Here is a 23,201-nt window from a genome sequence, read left to right on the forward strand (position 1 = left end):
TGGCTTTCATCAAGCTGCCCACTCAAGAAAAAGCTTAAAACTGAACCAGTGCCTGCAACCTGGTTCAGGTTCTCAGTCCACCTACCAGGTTATTTACAAACAGCACAGGAATGAAATCATCATGTATTTATCACATCTTTACTAATGCTACAGAAATGTGCTCTAAAGCAGTATCCAGATCCATCGGATGTAGTGATCACAGTATAGTAGCCATATCTAGGAAAACCAAAGTTCCAAAGGCTTGGCCTAATGTAGTGTACAAGAGGTCATGTAATACGTTTTGTAGGGATTCCTATGTTGAAGATGTGAAGAATATTTCCTGGTCTGTGGTGTGTAATGAGGACCAACCAGACGCTGCACTTGACACATTTATGAAATGCTTATTCCAGTTACTAATAAGCATGACTAAAAACTAAGGCAGCAGCTAATGGGGTTCCACAATAAATACTAAAACTCAGAGTCTGTGCTACAGCAAAGCCTAATCAGAATGTGTGCATCACGGTTCTTGCAGGCAAAGTGAAACGATACAATGAATTTGCTCATGGTGCACGCGGCTCAAATGATATGTCACAACACCACTGGACCAACACAATCGGACATGAAACAACGATACCAATGCAACGGCACAACTAAATAGATTTAAAAAAAGATACATTTTAAACACCAGTGGTCCAACTAGTGCTTTCTAACTGCACGGAACCAACTTCTCTGTTTGTTCCATTTCTCAGGCACCTATGCCAAATGATTAGGATTACTGCACGGCAGTTGTTTCCTTCTTCCTCCGGCTATATTGCCTGACTTCCCGAGAGAGCCCACTTCCCGCATCTATGCGGACTGACTTGCTGCATCCTGGTAGAAGCTACGACCCTGTGAGAGCCATGGGGGGTGGGAGAGCTGACACACCCATGAAAATAGGGTGACGCCGTGTTATTTTCCTCCTATGTTGGCTACCCTCTCTTTTCCGTCGACACAGAGCAAGTGAATAGGGCCCGGGACTCTTGGAAGAGCTTGTGCACGCTCTCTGTGTTACAGTTGGGTTTTTCTTGGTAAGTGGTATGACGAAATACTTTGTTCTGGCCTACACTCTGTTTTCCATGGTCTTATGCTCCTTGCGAAACCTTTTTGGGCGGAGAGAAGGTTTCGTCATTGTTAAAGTCCTGTAGACGCTTTTTTTGGCCTGCCAAGGCCCCTACAGTAGTAGAGTTTATTCATGTAATGTTGTTCCTAGGAGGGCACATCGCTTACACCCAGTCTCTAAGTCTTAGCTTGTCCTGGGACATGTTTATTGTGCTCAATATACTTTCACAGCAGCTACTAGCCACTGATAAGCGTGGAGGTGTAATATTCCTCCATATTTTGCCTTGCTACTGCCCTTGGCATCCTTAAGCGAGTGTGTGGACTGTGCTCTACCAGCCACTGTTCACGCCCGCAGTCTCTGCCCAGGTTTTTTTTCAGATAAATGTACCTTAACCCATCCTTGTGCCCAGGTCAACTTTTTCTCATTGTTGCACTTTGGAGCCCATGGCTTTTCGTCTGTTGCTTTCCCCAGAAGTGCGTAGCCGTCATTGTCCAGTACATGGGTTGCGCATCTACTTGAATTGAACGAGAGGTCATGTAAGGGGTGTTATGCGCTTCACTCATTAGGCAACTACCCTCGAAAGAGGATGGGCTCTTCTCCGACGATATCCTACCCGATTATGGGGACTATTATATTGATTTATGATGGCGATTATGACAGCCTTCGGAGGGGCCTGAAAGGGCCTTTATCTACAGAGGCTTTTACCTCTTGGGCTCTGGTTTTGGGATATACACTATATATGCAAAGTATGTGGATTCGGCTATTTCAGCCACACCCGTTGCTGACCGCTATATAAAACTGAGCACACAGCCATGCAATCTCCATAGACAAACACTGGCAGTAGAATGGCCTTGCTGAAGAGCTCAGTGACTTTCAACGTGGCATCTTTCAAACAAGTTAGTTTGTCAAATTTCTGCCCTGCTAGAGCTGCCCCGGTCAACTGTAAGTGCTGTTATTGTGAAGTAGAAACGTTTAGGAGCAACAACGGCTGAGCAGCAAAGTGGTAGGCCACACAAGCTCACAGAACAGGATAGCTGAGTGCTGAAGCATGTAGCGCGTAAAAATCGTCTGTCCTCGGTTGCAATACTCACTACCGAGTCCCAAAATGCTTCTGGAAGCAATGTCAGCACAACAACTGTTCGTCGGGAGCTTCATGAAATGGGTTTCCATCTCCGAGCAGCTGCACAGAAGGCGTAAGATCACCATGCGCAATGCCAAGCTTCGGCTGGAGTGGTGTAAAGCTCGCGGCCATTGGACTCTGTAGCAGTGGAAACGCGTTCTCTGGAGTGATGAATCTCTCGTTACCATCTGGCAGTCTGACGGATGAATCTGCGTTTGGCAGATGCCAGGAGAATGCTACCTGCCCCAATGCATAGTACCAACTGTAAAGTTTGGTGGAGGAGAAATAATGGTCTGGGACTGTTTTCCATGGTTCGGGCTAGGCCCCTTAGTTCCAGTGAAGGGAAATCTTAACGCTACAGCATACAATTCTATACAATTCTGCGCTTCCGATTTTGTGGCAACAGTTTGGAGAAAGCCCTTTCCTGTTTCAGCATAATAATGCCACTGTGCGCAAAGAAAGGTCCATACAGAAATGGTTTGTCGAGATCGGTGTGGAAGAACTAGCTTGGCGTGCACAGAGCCCTGATCTCAACCTCGTTGAACACCATTGGGATGAATTGGAACGCCGAATGTGAGCCAGGCCTAGTTTTCCCAACATCAGAGCCCGACCTCACTAATGCTCTTGTGGCTAAATGGAAGCAAGCCCTGCAGCAATGTTCCAACATCTAGTGGAAAGCCTTCCCAAAAGAGTGGAGGCTGTTATAGCAGCAAAGGGGGGACCAACTCTATATTATTGGCAATGAATTTTGGAATGAGATGTTCGACGAGCTGGTGTCCACATACTTTTGGTCATGTAGTGTATCTTATTAAACTGAGATGTTGTGTGCCACGTATTGGGCTTCCCCTCACTTTGTTATGATGTTTTTCCCGACAGGTTGTTTCTGCACCTTCTTGGTTCTGATGTTGCACCTTCTCGGTTCTGACTACCCTAGGTTTTGGAGAGCATGTTTTGCAGTACGGGAGTTGGCCATATCCCCATATGTGATCTATCAAAACAAGTATTTGAAAGAGAACTTCAAGTACTTTCGAGTGAGATGTATCACCACATTCCCCTGCTCGCAAGAGCGCAAGGAAGAGAGTCAAACAGACTGGATGAGATCTTTATGGTCAGGGCCCTCCGCAAGGCTCACAAAATCATTTTAGACTCAAGCGACCCCCTGTACCCGGACTTTTGGACTACTCCCCTCTGGACGCAGGTATAGGGCACCCCTCAGCAGAAAAAACAGAACTAGACAATAATTTGTGCCAGGTGTGATATCCCTCCTGAATAGCTCGGGTTAATGTTCCTGTCGACCCAGTAAGGCCAGCAGGCTAGTCTCGTTTCATTGCTATGTAACTGTTATGAAAAGTGTATTGTTCATTTGTTTTGTATTTAAACGCCACTTTAAAAGTGTACATGAGACTGCAACAAAATTTCCCCGTGGGGACAATAAAGTCAGTAAGTAAGTGAGAATGACAAGAAGGTTGGAGTGTGGCTCCTTTATAAGGAGATGAGGGTCTCACCTCATTCACCACTATACCTGTCTGTCTCCAACAGACACTTTTGATAGGTCCTTCCGAGAGTATTGGTGATCCTGGCGATCCCCATATGTGATACATCTCACTCACATTATCAGAGAACTGGGGTTATAAAAGTAACCTTAAGTTTTAGTTTTCTGTTGACAAACGGTTTTTAAATGTTTTGCTAAGGCGTGTCCTAATGAACATGACATGTGTCAGACACACTCGGAGTGATGTATGTCCTAACATTAACACCATAAGTCACAGTCCTCTTTTCTATTGACCGAGTCAATTGGTTGGAGCTCATTTGGGAGATGTTGATGAGGCTGATGTGAGGTCAGACAGACAGACCACAGAGTGGCAGCAGGCAGGAAAAAGCAAATGTCTGTTTGGAGGGTCATTTGTCAATGGCAGAGCCTCTCCTCCCCCTCATCTCTCTTCCTGCCCTTCTCTTGGCCTTATTTAGCCTCTACGTGTCACACTGGGGTCAGGGTGAACACACACTCTCACACACACACCAAACCAGGTACACACACACACACACACACACACACACACACACACACACACACACACACACACACACACACACACACACCACACACACACACACACACACACACACACACACCACACACAACACACACACACACACACACACACACACACACACACACATTGTAGTAAAGCAGTGCAGAGCATCATAGAAATCATAGAATGAGTGAGGTGCCTTGAATGACTTCTCATTCTTTAGACCTCATTAGGCGCTGATGTATCTCCTCCTCCTCTCTCTCTCTCTCTCTCTCTTTCTCTCACGCTCTCTCTCTCTCCGCTTCACAGCCCAAATGTGTCTTGGGGGGTGCGTGCGTGTGTCTCAGTGTTCACAGCAATGGAGCCTGTGTGTGTGTGTGTGTCGGTAGCGAGGAGGCAGATCATTTCAGGTTCTTAGAGTTGGCTAGGCGGGCGTGAGGTCTGTTCTAAGTGTGTGTGTCAGCCAGACATGGGGACACCCGTCACATTCCACCAGCACAGAGAGCACAGGGGCTCCCAGAGCCCACTCAAGCAGGGGTCAAAGATGTATAAAAGATCACACACAGATAGCCACTGCGCACACACATAAACATCCATGCACACACCTCTCTCTGTATTTGATTAAATATAGCCTTGTGACACCTATCATTAGGTGCGCATACATTATGTAGTGCACTGACATTCATTTAGCCAGGTGGCCATGCTGTATTTATTTCTGATCCTATCACAGAATCCAAGCTCTGTAGTCCACATGGAAAAGCCGCTACTGTATGAAACAGTGAATATATATAACTTTAATAGTAAAACGTTTATATTCTTTCAATATTTTCAAATATTTTCCAACACGAAAATGTGTCACTGGTCATAAGCTTTCTTTACAGTTTGATTTCAATTCAAAATGTAGCCATGTCCACACAAAAGTGTAAAGTACACGCCAGTAAAGTAGTCTAGGTGCTTAATTTGAAATGGGGAAGGACTCATTTTAAAGAGTCTTCCATCGCTGCCCTACATAATTCATATACTCCTGGGGAGAATTTCTCAGAGGAGATTTTTTCTTTTCTTATTTGATTCTCTTTCGATTTGATTCTCTTGAGAGAATCCAGAGCGAAGAAATATAGAAGGGGGATAATTTGGAATCTTTTTAATCTGTCTTGGATAAAGCATCTACAGTACCACGTTACCCACTTGTTTCAGGCTCTAGATCAGAGCACCTGCTAAGTTTTGAAAATGTAAATCTAATATATGTTATGTGAACTAAATGTAAATATGTATCATTCATTTATACTGAACAAAAATACATAAACGCAACATGCAACAACAACAAAAAAGAGTTCTGCTGAGTTACAGTTCATGAAAGGAAATAAGTCAATTGAAATAAATTCATTATGCCTTGATCTATTGATTTCACATGACTTGGCAGGGGCGCAGTGAGGGCATAGGCCCACCCACTTGGGAGCCAGGCCCATCCAATCAGAATGAGTTTTTTTCATACAAAAGGGCTTTTTTTACAGACATACTCCTCAGCACCTGGGATCTTTTATTTCAGCTCATGAAACATGGGACCAACACTTAACATGTTGCATTTATATATTTTTGTTCAGTTTAGTTTCTTGGTTGCTTTCCATGACTTTCCATTGTTGGAATGTTAGCCTCTTCAATCATGTCACTAAGAGAAGGTGTACATATGGTGTACTTTTCAGGGCCTAAAATTAGTGTGCAGGTATCCTCAACTCGTGATATATGAAGGTTTTTATACCCAGCATCTGAGAAATGATCAATATACGCAACCTGATGTGTTGCTATTGACCATTTCGGTTTCCTTCAAATGCTAACCACCGTTTCCTGTTTCTCCCCCTCTCTCTTTCCAGACGTGAAGAACCTGGAGAACTTCCACCTGGTGGAGAGCGTCCAGGAGCAGGTGAACGCGGCCCTGCTGGACTACGTCATGTGCAACTACCCGCAGCAGACAGACAAGTTTGGCCAGCTGCTCCTGCGGCTGCCTGAGATCCGAGCCATCAGCCTCCAGGCCGAGGAGTACCTCTACTACAAGCACCTGAACGGAGACGTGCCCTGCAACAACCTGCTCATCGAGATGCTACACGCCAAGAGAGCCTGATGAGACTGCAGGCGGGACGCTGGACCCTGAACTAGTTTTTGCGGTTTTGTTTGTTGAGACTCCAGCCCTTACCCGACTCAGAACAAACTCTGCCCATGTTAGAGCTAGACTTTGTGATTCTGGGGCGGGAGGCATCAGTCCTTTTCCTTCATCGTAATGATCAACCATCCTTGGCACACAAACAGGAAAGAACACATGCAGAAACTGACACCCACACTTACAAATGCTGTGTACACACACACACACACACACACACACACACAGACACACACACACACACACAAACAAACAAACACATATGCAAAAGCACACACGTTCAAATTCATACAACATGCATATTACATATACACACACACACATCCCTTTACTTTAAGACAGGTGTGTCTGGGGCCCTGGGTAAAGCTGTGAGAGACGGAGAGAAACGGCGAAAACATTTGAAAACTGTACATTGGACTCTGTACATGGGAGATCATTTTTTCCCCTGCTTTTAATAAAAACACAAACCATCAAGGTGATACAAGGACTAGCAGACTGTAACTAAAGTAACAAACAAGCAAACCATGAGTATTCTGCACCTCCCATACTGTTGAAGGGTTTTGAGCAATGAAGAGTGATATCTGTGATGAAGGTTTCAGAAGACAGCAGTGACTTTGGCCAAAGGCGTGTGGGTGGTTCGCTCTCTTTAGACTGGCCTATGCTTTTCAGTGTTGGTATTGTATTAGCTGACTGCATTGGGCTGACCAGAGCAGACTGTCAGCTGGACGAGAGTCTCTTTAGCCAGCGGCTTCAAAGAAGCTGCATGGCTAACAGGCCAGACAGACAGACAGCAACGAAGAACTGGTGAAAACGTCAGAACCGGACCAGAGACTCGTGTGCAGCCCCAGTCACCAAAAAACAGATGAACAAAATTAATTAAAACATGACAGGACAAAAGAAGAGAACAAAAAAAACTATTTTTGAAAACATTTGTTTTTTCCTCCTCTTGGTCATTCTGAGGCTCCTCTTTGTAAACCACCCTGTAACCACCCCCCAAAAAGGATCTCATATCAACAGTGTTTACCATTTACCTCAGTAAAATGTGTTTTACACACCATAGATAAGTTATTTGAATGTTCTACATGGAGTGTGCTCCCCCTCCCCCCAAAAAATATGTATCCCTTTCGTTAGAACTGGAAAGAAAGCATGATTCTAGATTTGAGAAACGCTGCCTTTTGTCCGAACAGACCAAAGCCTGCTGCAGAACAACATCAAACAAAAAAAGTAACAAAACCTTAAGTATCAGTATTATACATTTGTGATGTCACAGTTATGTGAGTCTTGCCTTATTTCATTACGATGCTAGCTAACCGTGCAGATGTGAATGAAAATATGTACAAATATATATATAAAGTATTAATGTAAAAAAATAAAAATAAGAATAATTCAAGTGGTGTTTACATTCAAGCGGTCCTGTGGGAGATAACTGTGACAAGGCAAATTGCAAAGCAATGATTTCCTAAAAAAACTAAAAACACAAAATTGATTCCTCTGGTTTGCTTTCTTTGGTGTGTACAGTGTTTAACTTTTTTCTTTGTTTCTTTGTCCAGTCCTTAATTATGTCGTGAGACACTAAAATCAAAAAGGAATCTCACTTAAAGACATTAAATTTCTAACAGTTTTTCTGTTGGCATTCAAAAAATGTGCATATTGTGTTAGAGTTCAGTTTCAGACACTTGTTTTATTTAGAATTGTTTTTGTTTGTCAATGTTCTAGCTTTCAATGTATGTCACTGGTTAYGCTTAACAATGAAAATAATTTATTGCGTCTTGGGGCTCTATTCAATCCGTAGGGCTGAAGATCCGCTTCATAGCGCAAATTAAATGAAAGGCAACGTTCCAGCGCTCGCGGAGACTGCATTCACGGTAAATGCTGCCTGTGTCGGCTCAATCTGAAATGACCTCTCAATTTTAACGCAGAACTTCCGCGATATTTCGGCGATACAGATTGAATCCAGCCCTGGGTTTTGTTCTTGTGTGTTATAAGCGCAAGGTGACAAAGCCAAATATATGTGTTTACTGTTGCATGTTTTTTTTTAAATGTATTGATGCAGTTCAGGAACAAAACAATTATCTTACAAATTATCGTCATTTTTTAAAAATTACATGTCTATGGGATACTGAGCTGTAAATTGGAAAAAAATATAAGTATTGTATTTAAGTTAATGGGTGTGATTGTTACTGTCCTTGCATCAGTTGTTTCTTATCATTGAATTTCAACTAGCTTCACATTTCAGCCCTGTTTGTTTGATACCAAAGACTGCATTTGTCCCGTGAGCTGTGGTTACCTGTGATGTGTCATAACTGAACGAACAAACAGCTTTCCCCCCCAGCCGTCCAGAAGTTTGGCATTCCGTAATGTCCGTTTGTGGAATTACATTGTTGTCTTACACAAATAATGCCCCAAACATTTGTGATACATATATATATATACATATATATACACATACATGCATACATATATATATCAGTCCGCCTGTCTACATTTTGTAAGTCATCTACGTCAAAACGGATCAAGGGCTCGATTCAATCAGTAGCGCTGAAGACCTGCGCTACAGCACAATAGAAATTTAAAGGCATTGTTCCCGCAATCGTGGAGACTGCATTCACGGTAAACGCTGCAAATGTCAGCTGAATCGGAACCTTCAAATTTCAATTGCGCTACAGCGCTGCTCTTCAGCGTTATGGGTTGTATTGAGTCACAAGTATTTTTTACAGCATGGAACCTGTGCTCGTTCCTTCCCTTATAACGTACACTTCAACACCATCACATCATCCACCTCACATTCGTCTGTGATTCAAAAATATTTTTTGGTATCTACAGTACATACATTTCTGCTTTTGTAAATGTTAGTGGTTGGTTAAATAATTGATTCCGTATCGATTCTGAGCAGTGTGTTTTATAAAAGACAGAAAAAAAGCTATTTTGGCTAAACCTTTGGCTTTAAACCCCATGAAGTATTGTACTTTCTATTCTCGTCCCCTGCTTAACTATGGAAGCAAATTCATGCCAAAACAAATACAAATGTAGTCGCGATAGACGCACGTTATTACGAAATGCGATGCACTTTGGTGAAAACCCCCCACTGATATCGAAAAACAATAGTCCAAAATAAATTAATTTTTATGTTTTTATTTTGGCATGAATCCATTACAGTACTTAAGTGTGTGTATTGAATGACAATCTCTTTCAGTCCCCCATCTCATTCTGTGTGTTCTGGTAAAGTTCTACAGCTGCCTTGGAAGTACTCAAACACTCTCTCTCACACTCAGAAACACACTCACATACCCCCCCCCCCCCCCCATATTGACACCATGTCCTGCCACTTCCTGTTCTGGGGAGTTTCTTTCAAAGCTGATGGACTTTTTCTTCATATTTCAATAAATAATTATATGCCAACACCGCCTTGCTGTCACTTCCTGCAGGTGACTCTACCGTTCATTCATTTTTTACACAGAGTAATGTTAATTCAATCAGAATGCAACATGGTTCATTTAATGGGGAGGTTTTTAGTTGCATTCCCGGTCATTTTAAGCAAATATGCACCTTTATGTACAGTGAAAATGATTATTTTAACAGTGAAGAGTACTGTATGTTTATTTTAAACACATTTTTGGGGGGGAGACATTGAAATCACTATTCCATACTACTTGGTAAAAGAAAGTGCTGCCTTATTCTTTCGATATATGCATTTATACAGCCTTGAATTCTCTTACCTAATTAACAACACGTCCGTCATTCAACAAAACATTACAAAAAGTTACAAATTAAATGACATACTGTACAGAGACAATGCGGAATCAGTATAGAAAAAAAATATTGAAAAATTAACACCACCTCAAGAGACAAGCAGACAAAGAAGAAAAGAAACAGCGAAATGACAGAGAAGTAATGAGGGACACAGACGGGTTAGTCTAAATATACAAGGCCGTAGGTTTTCTGGGGGTTTCGGGGAGGGAGAAACAAGACGTGAGCTCGACGTCCATCATGGGTACGTGAAGGCTACATCCACCTAGCATGGCCTCCATGGCTTTGGGAGGGTTATCCTGTCAAAAGAGGAAGAAGGCACAGTGACTGGTGTGAGTGTGTGGTTAAAGGGAAAATCCACACCAAAAAAAATCAGTTTTKGGGATTTTTTTTCATTAGTCCATTGTTGATACAGCCTCATTTTTTTGGGAGCCATTTTTCAAGATGCATTTTGCATCAACATGATGATGTGGCCGGTGACGCTTTGCTTCTTGAAAGTCCAATATCATAAAAACTTGACTGCTGACATGCAAAACATTTTGTGACTGTATCAACAGACTAATTTAAAAAACACCAAACGATAGTTTGAGTGGATTTTCCCTTTAAGACACGGTTTTTAAAACAAAGCACCCCCTTACGCAAAAATGGACATATCTTTGTATACACATAAAGATACATAAATAACCTTCACTAAATTCTACTATTGTCATTATTAAAATGACTGATGTTGTATTAGCACACGTCATACATTGCAGTGCAATCTGACTGACGATTCCATGTGTCACTATTCAATTCTATCCGTCCCAATCAAATATACACATTAAATATTTATTAGTAGCTGTGGTTATAGCAATATTATTATTATTATCATTAGTACAATGAAATTGCATATGCTGGTCAAAAAGCACCTGTCTACTACCCCCCTTACTACTATGCAAACTAACTAACTCCCAGCTTTGCTTGCAGTGCTTGTTCTCTCTACTGTCTGTAAATGTATTAAACCTTTTTTTCACTCCCTGTGAATTTTTATAAATAATGTATATACATTTATACACAGGCACTAACAAGGGCAGCCTCAGGTAAAAAGACTCACAAATGCATGCTACTCGCATCCCTGAAGGTAGCAGTAGCAAAAACTCTAAGCTCCAACTCTAAGACAGGGAAAAAAATAAACAAACGAGTAGATAGCCAAAAGCAACAAAAATAAACCGTTTCCCTCTCTCTAACACGCACACACACCACCGTCCGTTTCTAACAACTGTCCCTCCCACCCTCAACGTCGAAACACCCCGGAGTTGTATCTTTGCTCAACCACTTAAGAATATGGCACCACATCATGCATGTTGGCTAGTTCTTCTCATATGTTCCCCGGCACCTCCACAACTCTAAGTCAACCAGAAGGGGCCGCAAGGAGAAAGGACTTGGTCTTCCTCCAAGAGTGAGAGATGATGCCACTCAACAGAAGAGAGACATTTGAAATAGACAGGGACGAGTGAAAATCCAGAGCAGTCATCTGGTCCTGCTTTCCCCAGCCTCCTCTATCTACCCTGGAGGCCCACAGGGCAGCCAAGCCACAACGTTTACAGGAGGGCTCCATTCTCGCTGTGTTACGCCACCCGCGTGGTATATCGCACTCTGCCCTGCCATGAAAAAGCCCCACAGTGGCATGGTCTACTAGTTGGTACATATGCAGTTTAGTGGATGTGTTAGCGCATAGTGGTGGCATGAGTTTCTCAGTGTTCTGTTGATGACAGATTGGATATCTTTGCGAGAAAAGTGCCTTAAAAGGGGCAATCTGCAGTTGCTACATCCATAAATGAATGATAATGTAACCATTGATTCTTGAAGAATATAACTTAGAAATGCCTCATGCGCTTAAGTTCAATAGTTGTACCCCATCAGAACCCAAAATATAAGCTTGTTATTTTGATATCATGGATGGTCAGTCCTTGCATCCATAGCTCTGTCTATGAATTTGAGAGTGGTTACATTTCTTCAGCCTAATCTTTTTACCGAAACAGTGGCAGGGAGGCCTTTTATTGTTTCAACTGCAGATTGCCCCTTAAAAGCCGCACTCTGTCGTAGCATTACAAGTTAGATACAAAATCGTGTCTCAAAGCAAACATTTAAAAAACTCTTCTCCCCCCCCTCCACCTCCAAAACAAAGTTGTGTAAAACAACATTACAGTACTGCTCCTCTAAATGAACAATCATGTCAGAAGCATTTTCTGAGTTACATATACTGTACCAGAAAACCACCAGATACAGTATATCTGGTAGAGGCTTTAATGTTTAAAAGAAAATCTCACTGAATACAAGAAAGAGAAAGAGGCCAAAAATGTCAGAACTCATCTGAGGACCAATTACCCAAGTTTACGAGAAACATCGACTGCGGCTTATTGTTAGCAGCCCTTTAGACACCCCCCCCCCAAAAATGCACGACTTAAATTAATAGGCCAACGTTTGAATAGGATTGCGCTGATTGTTATGCAAAACCCTCACCTTAAGAAACAAATATGCCGGGTTTTGAAACGGAATGGACCGAAGGACACGGCCTATTCATTTATATGCGTGCATAATACATAAATAAGCATTAAGTAGGAACACTACAGCATTAAGCTGTGTTTTTCTTATTATCCTTATTAGTCATTAAGTCGAAAAAAGGGAAAGGAAAAAAACATGGATACATTTTATTTTATTTTAAGCACCTGAACCTCTTTCAGCATTCCATTAATTGCCTGGACAATGGCGTAGTATCGGATGGAGATTTTTCAATTTAGAAAATTGAGGAGCATGCATTCAGTCCTGCTCATGTCATACCGGCACTTAAATCCGACATAAAAAAGAACTCAAGGTTACGCTCAATTGAAAGCCCCAGCCAATGAGCACTTCAGAAATCCATTTAGAGATAAGAGACGGATAGAACATCGAATTCAAATGGCCAAAGTCAAAGTCTTTCCCAAAACTTGTTTTCTCCTCGTTTGCCTCACCCCTTTGTAAGAGACATGAAACTCGTCACATGTAGGGACAATAGGCACAAATAAACAATCACACCAGGCCTCAGACAAGTGCCTTTGGACAATACTGGTCGTGGTGGGAATCTGACCTTTGATTCGCCAATGGCGAGAAGAGTGCCACGAGAAGAAAAAGATATGTAACGATGAAATAAGTGACAAACTGAAAGCTGTGACATCTTCTTAACATTCATGCTTTGCCTGAACTCATGTTGTTGAACCCCTTTTTATATCGAATCGACACTTTTCAACACACACTGCCCCAATAGATTTTTTCCACTCCAATTAAAAATCGAGGAGACTCTTGAAAATACATTGATTTAGTGCATCAAATATAGACATCAAACCATACCATTGCAACATTAGAACAGAGCTATAACTCTACTGAGGAGATTGTTGAACCCAAACAGGTTCATCCTTACACTGATCATTTCAGATGCATTGTGTGTGGAAGGACATTGAGCCATCATAGCCAATCACTGTTGAGTCGGGAAATGTGCCTTTGTCAGGTGACAATAGACTGTGCTGTGAAGACAACATTTGATAAATCAGCATGGGGATGCCACTCAAGGTCACATCTGCCAGCTTATTGGAGAGTGAAACACAGACACGCACATAAACACGAATGCACACATAAACACACGTGCAAACCCACAGACACATACACGTACACTAACACACACACACACACACACACACACAGAGAAAAAGGGAAACAAACAGTCACACTGGACACACACATTATCACAGACACAAAAAAAGAACACAACATGTCATATGAATGGAGGTAACCAGTTTCAGCACAGAAACACTTGCTGATTGACTCACTGACACTAGAAACACGCATCTCCCTTTCCCTTCATGTAGCACGTACGTAGACACACACATATCCCCCCACACCATACCACCCACCCACCCTACACACAAACACCCCCACCCACACACAAAGAGGCACACAAACACACCACTACCCACACCCACCTACCACCCCTCCCCCACACACACCCATACCCCCACATGTACTGCATGGTAGTGGGGGAAGTGAACTTTGAGGGAACCCAGTGCTGCAGCTCTGGCCTGAGCAGGCCTCTGTCTCCTGTGGCTCCCTGCAGCCTTGAATTGTGACCCACTGATGGAGGGCTGAGGAAATAACACAGACCAGCAGGGCAGGGGAGGGGAGAGGGAGCGAGCAGGCCAAGCACGGTTCACACTAAAACACACGGCACCTTAAATCAAACCCAATACACAGACCTAGATGCGGCAGATCAGTCTATATGTTTGGCATGACAATGMACATAGGAGTTGGCTACACGGCACAAACTGATCTGGGGCCAGGCTAACTCCAACACATACCTGCTAGAGATTGTGGATAAACCACTCCAACAGAGCCTGATCATAGATCTGTTTGTAGGGGAGAGTGGGGTAAGGTGTGCAAAAGGGTTAGTTGAACCACCAATTGTTTCTAGRAAACCATACACAAAATGAATCAYGTGACCAAATATYTTGGAAGAGGTTATCATTTAAYACGTATTTTAATAGGTTACATATAGCCTTCCATTTGTATGTATATTTTTGCTTATTCGATCTGGTCACTAACATAGGCCTACAGCATTGCACCAAATTCCTGTTTCCATAACATCTCCGCGCATCTCGAGTGTTGMCCAATGACCAGTCATMAACATTGGCAGAGCACGCAAAGGCCGGCGCACATATTCAGATTAATGACCAGAAAGCRCTTTTTTAATTTCCTCCAATTTAGCCTAGCAAAAACAGAGTAGCCCACCTACGTTTATATTATCCATATAAAATACAGTTTAGCAATCTGTTACGGGCGCATCTTTGCCAGAACAATAGGCTGCCTGGTGATTTCATTAATCATTTTCATATTTCAGATATGCCTAGTTTGGGTGGGTTATAATTGTTTACCTCAGTGGTGGATATTGGCTATATGTCTAAAGCTAGCTGTAACATCGCACTACCTTTAATACTTATGGTATGAAGATGTAACATATTCTGGCAAATGAATGACAATATTTGTGAAGAAGAAAACGTCTACACAGACTGATCATAMTTTCCATCCGATCCTGCAACCTCAACCTCCGCTGCACACAGGTAGGCTATATGAACCTACTTACTCTGTACTCCGGAGACGTGATAATGTGACATGATATCCMTACTTGCTAACATGAATGACTTTCAGTTCAAAATGCAGGTGTAAAACGCTGTTTATTTCTGTATCTTGCGTTTTGGAAGTGCATCACGTTTATGGCTGTAATGACAGGCTACATTTGTGCAGCGATTGTGCACGTGCGCCGGGGTGTCACAAGCTTCGAACCACTCCTTTTTGGGGGGGTCCTGGTTCAAGAAGTTTGAGAACCACTGAGCTAGTGAACAGATTGATGATTTGATGTACAGATTTGCTGTAGGATCTGGTGCAGCGCAAATGTCTAATTGTAGGGAGAGAGGATTACCATAAACAAATATGCAGCCCCCCCCAAAAAATAGGTAATCGGGAATATTAGCTGTTTCCTTTGCATGCTCACCAGCAATGGGGCATTAAGCAACAATTACTAGCATAGGCTTACTGGTCTTTTGGTATGTCAAAATTGCTTGAAATGTGTTGTTTACTTATGWAGCTTTCATTTGGAATTTGTTGTGAAGATGAATTATTACATAATCAAAATGTGTTGTAGACATAATAATGAAAAGGACTGTCTGGTAGCCTCAATAAATAGACAACGCGATGAAGTTGAACAGGCCATTGCATGTATAGATTTTTTAAAAACTTGACCTGAGATTTGATTTTTTTTTTTTACTGAAAAAAAGAAACGTGTGACTTGACTCGACTTGCTCTTAGAATGCACGACTTGGACTTGACTCGCCCCATTCTACTTTGGACTCGACTTGAGACTCGGACCTTGTGACTTGAGACTTGCTTGTGATTCAAATAATAGTGACTTGGTCCCACCTCTGCRAATTGGCACATCAAAACAACACYCCTGTCCCAGACAACTGGTCAAAAAATGGAAGGGTAAGTGATATTGAACAGAGATCTATATCTATTCAATACCTATATCATATCCCCATTCCATGAATTAAACATTAACCTACCAGCACCAACACCCWCTGTCACAGGACACCATAAACTTACCCACTTTTTTTGGGACAAGCTATGTTTTAAAAACTGTTATGTTTACATGAATTATTATTATTTCCAGGGATACACAACATCCTGGAATATATGTAGATATCTTTGTTAGTAAGAATACTATATTCCCCTTGGTGTAGTGATGCTGAATGTAAGACATGGCTCACAAAACCCCATTCTCCCCTATGTTTAGAATGACACAGACCATAGGAGTCGGTTATAAGGCACAAACTGACCTGGGATCAGGCTATCCCTAACACAACACAGGAGAAACCTGGTTGAGAAACCACGCCAAYGTAGCCTGGTCCTAGATCTGTTTGTATGTTTAGAATGACAACAACCATAATAGATAGCTATAGAGCACAAACTGATCTAGGACCAGGCTAATTCCAATGCAAACAAACTCCATAGACAGAAACCTGCTGGAGAAACCGCTCCAACGTAGCCTGGTCCCAGCCCTTTTTGCATGACAATAAACAAGGAGCCGTCTATAAGGCCCAAACTGATCTGGAACCAGGCTTACTCCAGATTGAATGGGGACTGGCTGATGTTGAGCTGGAAAATGAACACAGAGCAGGGGAGCAGAAGGGTTCACACCCCAAGTCAAACACCATACACATAATCCTGCTGTGGGAAACTAAAGCAACGCAACCAYTCACACAAGTCAACTGGAGGGGTCTGGATTCCATCTACATGCAGTCAACTAAGCCCCCATTTTGAGGAGAAGTGACATTGTTGAGTCAGAAGTCAACCGGAGGGGTCTGGACTCCATGTACATGCTGTCAATTAAGCCGTCATTTTGGACAAAAGTGACATTGTTGAGCCCCAAATGTAATGTTGCTGCTGTGGTCGCCTCTTGACAGGTATGTATTGCAAATTAGAATCTATTCTTAATGCACTTGCCTGTATAAATAAAGGTAAAACAAATGAACATTGTCTGGTCTGGTACTTTGAAGTGGGTTATTTTAAGCCACCACCACCACAGCAGCTAAATATTGTTTGTCCTTGAGTCAGGAGAGAAGCGTGTTTGACACTTTGTGTGACAAACAAAAATGTGCACGACCTCCCAATCTGGGGGGAAGATGGGAATGGGAGGTATGCCTTGTGTGTGTGTGTGTGTGTGTGTATGTGTCTGGGTTTGTTTGTGTGTGTGTGTGTGTACATACGTACATTTGATATGTGCCTGCATGAGTGCGAGGCACCGGCTAACACAGAGACACCTTAAGGACAAAGACAAACAACACAAACTCCAACAACAGTATCTCTCCTTTCATTCCCTCGCTCCTTCTCTCTTCCTTCCTTTCTTCCCCTGTCTCTCTCGCGACACAGAACAATGTTTGGCGGGCGCTCAGATCCAAACAGCTGTTCCTAGCAGCAGCAGATAGGTAGTTGTAATGGGAAACATCATTTATTTTGGCTGCTGCAAGGTCCCAAGAGGCCCCAAGAAAGAGCCACAAGTAAGAGCCCGGGATCCAGGTCCCTGACGACAGCCATACACCATCAGAGGCCCAGGAAAACCACACACTTACAACAGAGAAAGCACATCACAGGGCCTGTGGATTCATCACAGGGAACTGTGTGGTGGGGTGGGGGGAGCCCGGGGAATAGGGCTCTGCATCTGTTAGGGTACAATGGAGAGGATGGGAGAGGAGAGGATAAAAGATGAGGGAAGAAAGGAGGGGAGAGGAAGAGAGGAAAGGGGAAAAGAAAAAGAGAAGAGTGAGAAGAGGAGGAAGAGGGGAGAGGAGAGGTTGGTTGAGTGTGTCGGCAGGGAGCTGCTTCTTGTCACCTTCAGACCACGACAGCCTGTCAAGCTGTCGTTGACCTGTGGAGGATCAAGCACGCTACTCCTGACATAACAATGACGCTGAGGGTGTGTGTGAAAGAAGGGTGTGTTGTGTGTGTCTCTGGGTCTGAAAATACTCGGGAATGTCCTCACACTACACTCACAAATGTGATATAAGGAGAACAGAACACTGATTGAAAACGCATACTGACAGATACCCTTCCATTGTGTCTTCAACACAGGGATCGATACAAGATTGATGGCAAGAGCATGTTCTGCTAAAACACCTGCCAATTGACTGCCATTCTACCCAGTCTCTCTGAGGACTGGCTATGTATTAGAACACTGTTCTCCATTCCTTCCAGCCATCTTTCCAAGTCAAGTATGAATGTTAGCCTGAACCAATGCGGTATGGAGCGGTGTAGAGGCTGGAGTAGGCCTGAGGCAGTACACCGAGACTAGCAGGTAAGTCAGATCAATATCACGTGCAACCAGAAGACTGGCTCAGGGAGAGGGTCCCTGAGAGAGAGAGAGAGGAGAGAGAGAGAGAGAAGAAGAGAGAGAAGAGAGAGAGAGAGAGAGAGAGAGAGAGAGAGAGAGGAGGAGAGAGAGAGAGAGAGAGAGGGGAGGTGAGGGTGAGTGAGAGGAGAGAGAGAGAGAGAGAGGTGGTGGAGGGAGAGGGAGGAGAGAGAGAGAGAGAGAGAGAGAGAGAGAGAGAAGGAAAGAGGGAAGGCCCAAGTTGTCACGCCCGTTTAATTTCTCTTATTTTGGTTAGGTCAGGGTGTGATTTGGGGTGGGCATTCTATGTTGTCTATTTCTTTGTTTTTGGCCGAGTATGGTTCCCAATCAGAGGCAGCTGTCTATCGTTGTCTCTGATTGGGAATCACTTTCTGTTGTGGATCTTGTTTTTGTTAGTTACTGGTTTTAGCGCTACAATACTTTACGTGTCGTTTATCTTTCTTGTTTTTTTGGTGTTCATTTAATAAATTCAAAATGTACGCTCTACCACGCGCATGCTTCGTCTCATTCCGACGACACCGTAACAGAAGATCCCACCACTAACGACCAAGCAGCGTGTTCAGGAGACTGGACCTGAGAAATCCTGGAGGGAGCAGGGCGGGGATATCGTGTTAAGGAGGAGACGGAGGCAGCGAAAGCGGAACGGCATGTTACGAGGAGTTATACCAACAAAGCAAGCCGAGGCAGCCCAAATTCTTGGGGGGGGGGGGGCACACATGGAGATTGGCGGAGTCAGGGTTCAGACCTGATCCAACTCCCCGTGTTTACCGCGGGGAGCGTGTGACTGGTCAGGCACCGTGTTATGCGGGATGCGCACGGTGTCTCCAGTGAGCATTCACAGGCCGGTGCGCTCTGTGCCAGCGCACCGCATTTGCCGGGCGGAAGTGGGCATCCAGCCCAGGACGGGGTTGTGCCAGCTCTAACGCTCGAGACCTCCAGTGCGCCTCCACAGCTCAGTGTATCCGGTGCCTGCTCCACGCACCAGGCTTCCAGTGCATCTCCCAGTCCGGTGAGACCTGTTCGCGGTTCCACGTACCAGGCCTCCAGTATGTCTCCCCCAGCCTGGTAAGCCCTGTGGCAGCTCCACCGACCAGGTTTCCAGTACGTCTCGTCAGTCCGGTGAGAACTGTTCCGGCTCCACGTACGAAGCCTCCAGTGGATGATCCATGGCCCGGAGCCTGTAGTGATGATCCATGGCACGAAGCCTCCAGTGATAATCCATGCCCGGAGCCTCCAGTGATAATCCATGGCATGGAGCCTCAGTGAATGATCCATGCCTGGAGCCTGTAGTGATTGATCCATGCACGAAGCCTCCAGTGATAATCCATGGCATGGAGCCTCCAGTGATTGATCCATGGCCCGGAGCCTGTAGTGATGATCCATGGCACGGAGCCTGCCAGCGAAATATCCAGAGCACGGAGCCTCCGCAACGGTCCCCAGTCCGGAGGCTCCAGCGACGGTCCCCAGTCCGGAGCCTCCAGCGACGGTCCCCAGTCCGGAGCCTCCAGCGACGGTCCCCAGTCCGGAGCCTCCAGCGACGGTCCCCAGTCCGGAGTCTCCAGCGACGGTCCGCAGTCCAGAGCCTCAAGCGACGATCTGCAGTCCAGAGTCTTCAGCGGGGGTTCCCAGTCCGAAGCCTCTGGCGACGATCTGCAGTCCGGAGCCTCCAGCGGTGGTTCCCAGTTCAGAGCCTCCGGCAACGATTCACGGTCCGGAGTCTCCGGCGACGATCCACGGTCCGGTTCCACAGAAGCGGAGGGATCAGCGTAGGGAGCGGGAGCTACGTCCCGAACCGGAGCCGCCACCGAGGGTAGATACCCACTTGGACCCTTCCCTATAGGTTCAGGTTTGCGGCCGGGAGTCTGCACCTTTGGGTGTCCTGACCTTAGAGATCCACGCCCTGACCTTAGAGATCCTTTTTATTCTCTATTTGGTAGGTCAGGGTGTGACTAGGGTGGGAAATCTATGTTTATATTTCTTTGTTGGCCGAGTATGGTTCCCAATCAGAGGCAGCTGTCTATCGTTGTCTCTGATTGGGGATCATACTTAGGCAGCCCTTTTTCCCACCTTCAGTTGTGGGATCTTGTCTTTTTGTGTTGCACTCCTAGCTTTACGTTCGTTGAGTTGTTTATTGTTTATGGTGGAACATTTAAAAATGTAAGAAAATGTACGCCTACCACGCTGCACCTTGGTCTTCATTTAACGACGGATGTAACACATGTCCGAATACCCATCCTTGTATCCTAAATAGTAAGCTGTTTGAGCATGCGAAAAAAGAAAGTTTAATAGAATGCAACATTTTAAAAATATACTGAACAAAAATATAAACGCAATATGAAACAATTTCAAATATTTTATTGAGTTACAGTTCATGTAAGGAAATCAGTCAATTGAAATAAATGCATTACGCCCTAATCTATGGATTTTACATGACTGGGAATACAGATATGCATCTGTTGGTCACATATACTGTTAAAGAAATGGGCGTCACAATGGGCCTCAGGATCTCGTCACAGTATCKCTGTGCATTCAAATTGCCATTGAAAAATGCAACTGTGTTTGACATCAGCAAACCGATCACCCACACGACGCCATACACCTGGTCTGCCGTTGTGAGGCCGGTTGGACATAGTATCAAATTCTCTAAAACGACATTCCTGGCAACAGCTCCTGCAGTCAGTATGCCAATTGTACACTCCCTTAAAATGTGAGACATCTATGGCATTGTGTTGTGTGACAAAACTGTACATTTTAGAGTGGACTTACTGTCCCCAGCACAAGGTGCACATGTGTAAAGATATTGCTGTTTAATCAGCTTCTTGATATCACACCTGTCAGGTGGATGGATTATCTTGGCACAGGAGAAATGCTCACTAACAGGGATCTAAACAAATTTGTGCACAAAATGTTAGAGAAATACGCTTTTTGTACGTATGGAACATTTCTGGGATCTTTGATTTCAGCTCATGATACATAGGCCCAACACTTGTTGTGTGTTACATGTCGTGTTTATATTTTTGTTCAGTACATATACTTGAAATGCTCTGATGTCACACTAATTTTGGCTAATTTTGGCTTTGACAATAGCTGATCAATTACAGTTGAAGTCAGAAGTTTACATACACTTGGGTTGGAGTCATTAAAACTCGTTTTTCAACCACTCCACAAATTTCTTGTTAACAAACTATAGTTTTGACAAGTCGGTTAAGACATCTACTTTGTGCATGACACAAGTMATTTTTCCAAAAATTGTTTACAGACAGATTATTTCACTTATAATTCACTGTATCAACAATTCCAGTGGGTCAAAAGTTTACATACACTAAGTTGACTGTGCCTTTAAACAGCTTGGACAATTACAGAAAATTATGTCATGGCTTTTGAAGCTTCTGATAGGCTAATTGACATCATTTGAGTCAATTGGAGGTGTACCTGTGGATGTATTTCAAGGCCTACCTTCAAACTCAGTGCCTCTTTGCTTGACCTCATGGGAAAATCAAAAGAAATCAGCCAAGACCTCAGAAAAAAAATTGTAGACCTCCACAAGTCTGGTTCAGTCCCCTTGGCGCCCCCAAGCGCACTATACTGTTTTTAACCAATACAGAAAAAAATAAGAAAAAAAAAAAAAAAAAAAAGAGGAAAGAATACCCAACAAAAATAAAAAACGCTCATAAATACTGATAAAAACATAGAACAGCAAAGTGGTATGATAACCTTCTATTTATTGTGAATTCCAATGGAAAAACTCGCGGTTTACGACAGCAGCGTCGTTCTAGTCTATTTAAAACTTCGTTTGGCATAGGCACGTATGGGAACTGCGCATAAGGTATTTATGAGATAGGAGATACAATGTTGTTCTGTCTCCCTTTGAAGTGAGATGAACGTACTCTGGTGTGAAAAGTGCAAATCAATCCCAGAACAACAGCAAAGGACCTTGTGAAGATGCTGGAGGAAACAGGTACAAAAGTATCTATATCCACAGTAAACGAGTCCTATATCGAAATAAACTAAAGGCGCGTTCAGTCATGAAGAAGCCACTGTCCAAAACTGCCATAAAAAAGCCATACTACGGTTTGCAACTGCACATGGGAGACAAGATCGTACTTCTTGAGAAATGTCCTCTGGTCTGATGAAAACAAAAATAAACTTTTGGCATAATGACCATTGTTATGTTTGGAGGAAAAAAGGACTTGCAAGACGAAGAACGCCATCCAAATGTAGAGCACGGGGTGGAAGCATCATTTTGTGGGGGTGCTTTGCTGCAGGAGGGACTGGTGCACTCACAAAATAGATGGCATCATGAGGTAGGACAATTATGTGGATATATTGAAGCAACATCTCAAGCATCAGTCAGGAAGTTAAAGCTTGGTCGCAAATGGGTCTTCCAAATGGACAATGACCCCAAGCATACTTCCAAGTGTGCAAAAATGGCTTAAGGCAACAAAGCAAGGATTGAGTGGCCATCACAAAGCCCTGACAATCCTATAGAAATTGTGGGCAGAACTGAAAAAGTATTGCAAGCAAGGAGGCCTACAAACCTGACTCAGTTACACAAGCTCCGTCAGAGGAATGGGCCGAAATTCACCCAACTTGTTTGTGAAGCT

At 43.7% G+C, this 23,201-nt stretch overlaps 2 protein-coding genes across 4 annotated transcripts in view; one reads left to right on the forward strand and one right to left on the reverse strand.

Annotated features, from left to right (window-relative positions):
* The window catches only part of nr5a2 (nuclear receptor subfamily 5, group A, member 2), a 107,070-nt gene extending 97,283 nt beyond the window's left edge, over nucleotides 1-9,787 (forward strand). For both annotated transcript variants that reach the window (XM_024003551.3, XM_024003553.3), the window contains one exon: nucleotides 6,100-9,787. In XM_024003551.3, the coding sequence (XP_023859319.1) occupies nucleotides 6,100-6,347 (248 nt within the window). In that variant the 3' untranslated portion in view covers nucleotides 6,348-9,787. The remainder of the gene's footprint in view (nucleotides 1-6,099) is intronic.
* The window catches only part of LOC111975330 (adhesion G protein-coupled receptor D2), a 147,866-nt gene continuing 132,399 nt past the window's right edge, over nucleotides 7,735-23,201 (reverse strand). For both annotated transcript variants that reach the window (XM_024003550.3, XM_024003549.3), the window contains one exon: nucleotides 7,735-10,429. In XM_024003550.3, the coding sequence (XP_023859318.1) occupies nucleotides 10,298-10,429 (132 nt within the window). In that variant the 3' untranslated portion in view covers nucleotides 7,735-10,297. The remainder of the gene's footprint in view (nucleotides 10,430-23,201) is intronic.

This window comes from Salvelinus sp. IW2-2015, linkage group LG16 (genome assembly GCF_002910315.2).
Source record: "Salvelinus sp. IW2-2015 linkage group LG16, ASM291031v2, whole genome shotgun sequence".
Lineage (NCBI taxonomy): Eukaryota > Metazoa > Chordata > Actinopteri > Salmoniformes > Salmonidae > Salvelinus > Salvelinus sp. IW2-2015.